This window comes from Nicotiana sylvestris, chromosome 3 (genome assembly GCF_000393655.2).
Source record: "Nicotiana sylvestris chromosome 3, ASM39365v2, whole genome shotgun sequence".
Lineage (NCBI taxonomy): Eukaryota > Viridiplantae > Streptophyta > Magnoliopsida > Solanales > Solanaceae > Nicotiana > Nicotiana sylvestris.
This window is the reverse complement of record NC_091059.1, coordinates 207,500,352-207,506,687: the sequence shown is the minus strand read 5'-3', so window position 1 is coordinate 207,506,687 and position 6,336 is coordinate 207,500,352. Positions and strand designations below refer to the sequence as shown.

Sequence of the window (6,336 nt, the reverse complement as noted above, 5' to 3'; positions counted from 1 at the left end):
TCCTACACTGCGTACCTCATCTCTCACTTAGATCCTTTAAAGTAAATTTTTTAGAAGCCTATGCCCATAGGGAGGCTAGCAAAGTGATAGATCTTGCTCATAGAGTTTAACATCGTATATGTGACTCGGACAACGATGAAAGCCCAGGCATTGGCCGATCATTTGGCCAAAAACCCGGTCGATGAGGAATATAAACCATTGAGAACTTATTTTCCTGATGAAGAGGTGATGCATATTGACGAGGAGGAGCAGGTTGAAAAACCAGGTTGGAAACTTTTCTTTGATGGAGCTGCTAACATGAAAGGTGTCGGGATAGGGGCGGTGCTTATTTCTGAAACAGGGCATCACTACCATGTTACAGCCCAACTACGATTCTACTTTACCAACAACATGGCTGAGTACGAGTCATGCATTCTGGGACTAAGGCTATCTGTAGACATGGGAATCCAGGAAGTCTTGGTCCTAGGGGACTCGGACCTTCTGGTGCACCAAATTCAAGGAGAATGGGAGACACGGGATTTAAAGCTTATACCGTATCGACAATGTCTGCATTATCTTTGTCAATGGTTTTGATCTATAGAATTCAGGCACATTCCAAGGATCCATAATGAGGTTGTCGATGCCTAGGCGACCTTTGCGTTAATGTTGCACCATCCGGACAAAGCTTATGTTGACCCTCTACATATTCAAGTTCGTGATCAGCATGCCTACTGCAATATGATTGAGGAGGAACTTGATGGTGAACCATGGTTCCGTGACATCAGGAAGTATATCAGGATGAGGGTGTGTCCAATACAAGCCACGGGTGATCAAAAGAGAACAATTCCTCATTTGGAAAGTAGATTTTTCTTCAATGGAAGAGTTTTGTACAAAAGGACTCCAAATCTGGGATTGTTAAGATGCATAGATGCTAGATAGGCCACGACTATCATGACCGAAGTGCATTCCAGAGTATGCAGACCGCATATGAGTGAGTATGTTCTGGAAAAGAAAATCCTCCGAGCAGGTTATTATTGGCTCACCATAGAGCGAGATTGCATCAGCTTCATGCGCAAGTGTCATCAATGTCAAGTACACGGAGATTTGATTCATTCTTCGCCATCTAAATTGCACACAATGTCTGAACCATGGCCCGTTGTTGCTTGGGGTATGGATGTCATCGGACCAATTGAGCCAGCAACATCCAATGGGCACAGGTTTATTCTGGTGGCCATTGACTATTTCACTAAGTGGGTTGAAGCTAAAACTTTCAAATCTATGACCAAGATGGCAGTGGTTGATTTTGTTCATTCAAATATCATTTGTCGGTTTGGAATCCCAAAGGTGATCATCACAGATAATGGTGCTAATCTTAATAGTCATCTGATGAAGGAAGTGTGTCAACAGTTTAAGATTACACATCGCAATTCCACCCCATACCGCCCCAAGGCCAATGGAGCAGCCGAGGCAGCCAACAAGAACATAAAGAAGATACTTCGGAAAATGGTGCAAGGTTCCAGGCAATGGCATGAGAAGTTGCCCTTTGCGTTGTTGGGTTATCGCACTACTGTTCGCACTTTAGTAGGTGCAACTCCTTATCTGTTGGTATACGACACTGAGGCAGTGATACCAACGGAAGTTGAAATTTCGTCCCTTTGGATCGTTGTTGAAGCCGAAATTGATGATGATGAGTGGGTCAAAACCTGTCTGGAGCAATTGAGTTTGATTGATGAGAAAATATCGGCAGCAGTGCGTCATGGCCAATTGTTCCAAAAGAGAATGGCAAGGGCATATAACAAGAAGGTGCGTCCACGGAAATTTAAAGTGGGTCAACAAGTATTGAAATGCATCCTTCCACATCAGGCTGAAGCAAAAGGCAAGTTTGCCCCAAACTGGCAAGGGCCATTCATCGTAACGAGAGTATTGTCCAATGGTGCTTTATATTTAACAGATATAGAAGGCAAATGTGTATATATGTCTATCAATTCTAATGCAGTCAAACGATATTGTGTATGATTTCTTTGGTTTAAATTGTGTTTGTTTGTACTTTGCATGTTTTGAAGATTGGAATGGCGAAGGCATTTTGTTCTGCTATCTACACACTTTATCCTTTGTTACCCCTTTGAGCCTTATTTATTTCCTTTCATATCCCTATTTCGGAATCAGTAGCAAAGTTCAAAAGCACGAGCGCAAAAGGTGAGTAAAGAAAAAAAGAAAAAAAAAAGAAAAGAGAAAGAAAAGAATGGAAAAGAGTGAAAAGAAAAAGAGAAAAGAAAAAGAAAAAAGAAGAAAAATAAAGAGAAATAAAAAGAAAAAGAAAAAGAAAAGAGAAAAATCACAACAACAAAGTAATTCCTATGACATGAACTATGTTCGACCTGATTCCTTTTAAGGATATGTAGGCAGCCTCATGGTTCGGTCCCATCAAAGTACAAATCCAGAAGTCCCCAAGCAAAGAAACTGCGGTAGAAAGTTATGGTTGTTGTAAGAAATCTGATTTCAAGAGTTGTAATTTTGAACCCATTCAAGTTGTTTTGAGCCTTTGTGATACCCTTTCTTTCTAACCCTATCCAAAAGCCCACATTCTGGTCCAAAGAAAGACCTTCCGATCAGTCTTCAAGAGATTCCAAGTTGAGCAAGTAGAGGTGTGATTCTTATCAGGGGCAACACTCTGTTTTGAGCAAGTTAGTGAAAAATAAGAGAGTCTTAGTGGTGAAAATCCTCACGGGCACTATAAGGTGATGGAAAGCTGAGAGAAATAAAAAATGAGAGAGTCTTATTGGTGAAAACACTCACGAGCACCGTAAGGCGACAGTGAGTTGAGAGATAAATAAATGAGAGAAGTTTGTTGGTAAAAATCCTACAGGGCACCGCAAGCCGAATAAGGTTGTTGACTTGGCAAAGGAGTTAGATTATGGGAACCACGGGCATAAAAGTGTGAAGACTGAAAGAAGATTGGATGAATAGGCTGGGCTGATTAATCCAAAATGCATGTCATGATCACTGGTATCAGTTGTTCCACTCAGATAAGTCTCTTTTCCTTTTCCCCTATCAAACAGTCATCTAGTTTCGGATTTTCTTTTATTCCTAACTCTCAAAGTCATTGCATTTCATTTCTTTTGGGTTTATTTCTCTAAGGTTTTTCCAATGTCAGCCTTGTTTAAGAAAGTAAGAAAGAATTTCAAAGCTTACAACCAACTTCCAAATTGCACAAAGCAAAGTGCGGCCAAAGCATACCAGAAATAGCATGATGCAAAAGTTGAAAGAATAAGGTGTTAGTGAAAGTTCAAACGGAGGAATGGTTTGTGAATTTTGTGAAAGATGCAGAAGTTCAAATGGGGAAGGACAGAAGTGTAAAACAATGGGTTGAGTGTAGAACGTTCGGGTCATTCAGGGTCCTGTGGTTGAAATTCACTCAGAAAGACAAACAATCCCATGCCAGTTCAAGGCAGCCGGTCAAAGCAAGGCACGACAGCGAGAGGATCACCGTCAACAAGAATGCCACAAACTAACCACTACATTTTAAAACTGACAAGATTTTTCTTTGATTGAAATAGGGGGCAGAAAATTTCGTTTGTTTCGGAGAAACCCTCCATGAGGAAAGCAAGTACTAGACAGGTTCGATCGTAATTCCTCAGGACCCTCCTGGACAATGGGACCTATTTTAAAATTCAAAACATTCATGAGTAGCGAGATCTAACATAAGCTTTATCCTGAGGAAATATAAGTTGGCCTTGAAGTTTTTATTCTTAGGATAGGATTCAATTCAAAATTTTCAGGACCCTCCTGAATAATGGGACTTAGATTTAAGACCTCCATTAGATAACAAGATTTAGCGTAAGTTCTACCGTAGGAAAATATAATTTAGCCTTAAAGTTGTCACTCTTATGATGAGATTTGATTTTAATGTTCAGGACCCTCCTAGATAATGAGATTTAGTTTAAGATCTTCACAGATAACAAGGTTTACCGAAAGTCATACCTTTAGGAAATATCATTTAGCTTAAAAACTGTCAGTTAACTAGGAATTTTCAGGACCCTCCTGGATAATGGGATCTAGCTTTTAAATTCTTAGAGATATTGGGTAACACAATGCAATTAACATTCACCGAAGTGCCCCGCTACCAAACTAGGGCAGATTTTTTTTTTGTTTTGTCTATTTTGTTGTAATCAGGCTCCCACCTGGAGAGCAAGGGAAAACAACACGAGTTTCGAGAATAGAATTAGTTCAGGTTCAAGCAATCAGGCACCCACCTGGAGAAACAAGGGAAGATAGTTCAAAGGAAAAGCAGTCGCAAGAGGAAGTAGTTCAAGCTCAGCAATTAGGAGCCCGCCAGGAGAACAAAGGGAAAACAAATCAAGTTTCGAGGAAAAGCGGTTAAAGTTTTGGAAATTAGGAGCCCACCTGGAGAACAAATGGAAAGCAATTTGAATGTTGGTAATCAGGAGTCCACCTAGAGAACAAAGGGAAAGCAGTTCAAGTGTTGGAAATCAGGAGCCCACCTGGAGAACAAAGGGAAAGCAATTCAATTGTTGGTAATCAGGAGCCCACTTGGAGAACAGGGAGAGAAATTCAAGTGTTGGTAATCAGGAGCCCACCTGGAGAACAAAGGGAGAGCAATTCAAGTATTGGTAATTAGGAGCCCACCTGGAGAACAAAGGGAAAGCAATTCAAGTGTTGGTAATCAGGAGCCCACCTGGAGAACAAAGGAAAAGCAATTCAAGTGTTGGTAATCAGGAGCCCACCTGGAGAACAAAGGGAGAGCAATTCAAGTATTGGTAATCTGGAGCCCACCTGGAGAACAAAGGAAAAGCAGTTCAAGTTTCAAGGAAAAACCGTGTAAATTTTGGTAATCAGGAGCCCATCTAGAGAACAAAAGGAAAGCAGCAAGGTTCAAAGCAAGACGGTGCAAGTTTGGCAATTAGGCGCCCACCTGGTAAACAAAGGGAAAGCAGCAATGTTCAAAGGAAGACGATTCAAGTTCAATAATCAGACACCCGCCTGGAGAACAAAGGAAAAGCACCTCAGGATACAGTTCAAGTCAGCAACAAAGGAATTTCACCTGGGGAGTACAAGTCAACAGAGCAACAGAAACTGCAAGATCAAGTTTGAAGATATAGATAGGATTCTTGTAATTCATAGATCATAGTTTAGTCTAGCTTCTTTTATTTTGTCTTGGTGTAATAAGGAGTTCAGCAAGCAGTATCAGCATCAGCAACAATGAAATCATAGCTTCCTGGTAGTCCCGGCTCCTGAAACTTCCATAACTACACTAACCTGATTCCTTTATAGCCAAGGATATATAGGCAACCTCGAAAGCAGAGTGCGGTCAAATCTTCAAAAATGCTTCCCACAGAATATTCAAACGGGCAAAAATTGCTCATATCCGCTCACTTTATCTTTGCACGAAAATTCTTCGTGTTTCCGAGCAAAGAGGCGCAGCTGTGAACACGTGATTTTTGCCCTATAGAATTACTCCCATAAACTCTAAGAAACTAATGTTTTCCCATAATTTGCAATTTTTGTAGATTTTTCATAGGATTTTGTTAATTGTTTGCATTTGTCTGTGCACGTTTATTTTATTTAAATCATGAAAATATACAAAAATACTTTGCATGGCATTTGGGGTTTATTTTTTACATTTTTAGTTAATTAGTAAATTAGTTATTTTATAAAAATGAAAAATCACAAAAATGGCTCCCTTTGCATTTTTAACTTTAAAATTTTAAATTTTGCAGTTCTTCTGTTAATTTATGAGTTAATTAGTTTTTGTAAATACTATGATGAGTAATTAGCTTAATTTGGTAAATTAATTTAGTTTAAAATTTAATTTAGGTTTTAAATTAATTTGAAAAGGAAAAGGAAAATTGGAAATTGAAAAGAAAAGAAAAGAAAATAAGAAAAGGCTGTGATTTTGGGCCATTTTTAATTGAAGACCCGCTCAAAATTCTTCCTAGTCCAGGCCCAAACTCCACCCACACCCGGTCCAAGCCTTCAGCCCTGAGACCCTTGAAACAACGTAGTATAGGAACAAAACTACGTCGTTTTAAGTTCAAGAGCTTTAAGTCAATCCCAGCCTTTCATTTTAATTCATCCAACGGCCATAAGGACTTTCCCTATTTTTAATTAAAATTGTCCAAGCCCTCAACAGAACAACCTAGAACTAAGTACTGTTCTTCAGCTTCTCTCTGATCTCTCTCAAGCCAAACTCTAGTGCCGCCCTCAAAAATATCTGTCATTCCCACCGGCGTTTGAGCTCCAAATCCCACCAAAATTTCACCACACAGTCCCCACACCCCATGGAACACGAATTTAACACTAATATCCCTAAAATCCCCACTCTTACCTGCAAATCCC

The 6,336-nt window shown here is 39.8% G+C and overlaps 1 protein-coding gene across 1 annotated transcript; it reads left to right on the top strand.

Annotated features, from left to right (window-relative positions):
* The first annotated feature begins 1,116 nt into the window (after positions 1-1,116).
* Positions 1,117-5,729, top strand: LOC138888612 (uncharacterized). Its single transcript, XM_070170506.1, has 5 exons — positions 1,117-1,323; positions 1,387-1,782; positions 3,537-3,586; positions 4,153-4,282; positions 5,718-5,729. The coding sequence occupies exons 1-5, from the start codon at positions 1,117-1,119 to the stop codon at positions 5,727-5,729; spliced, it is 795 nt and encodes a 264-aa protein (XP_070026607.1).
* The last annotated feature ends 607 nt before the right edge of the window (positions 5,730-6,336 follow it).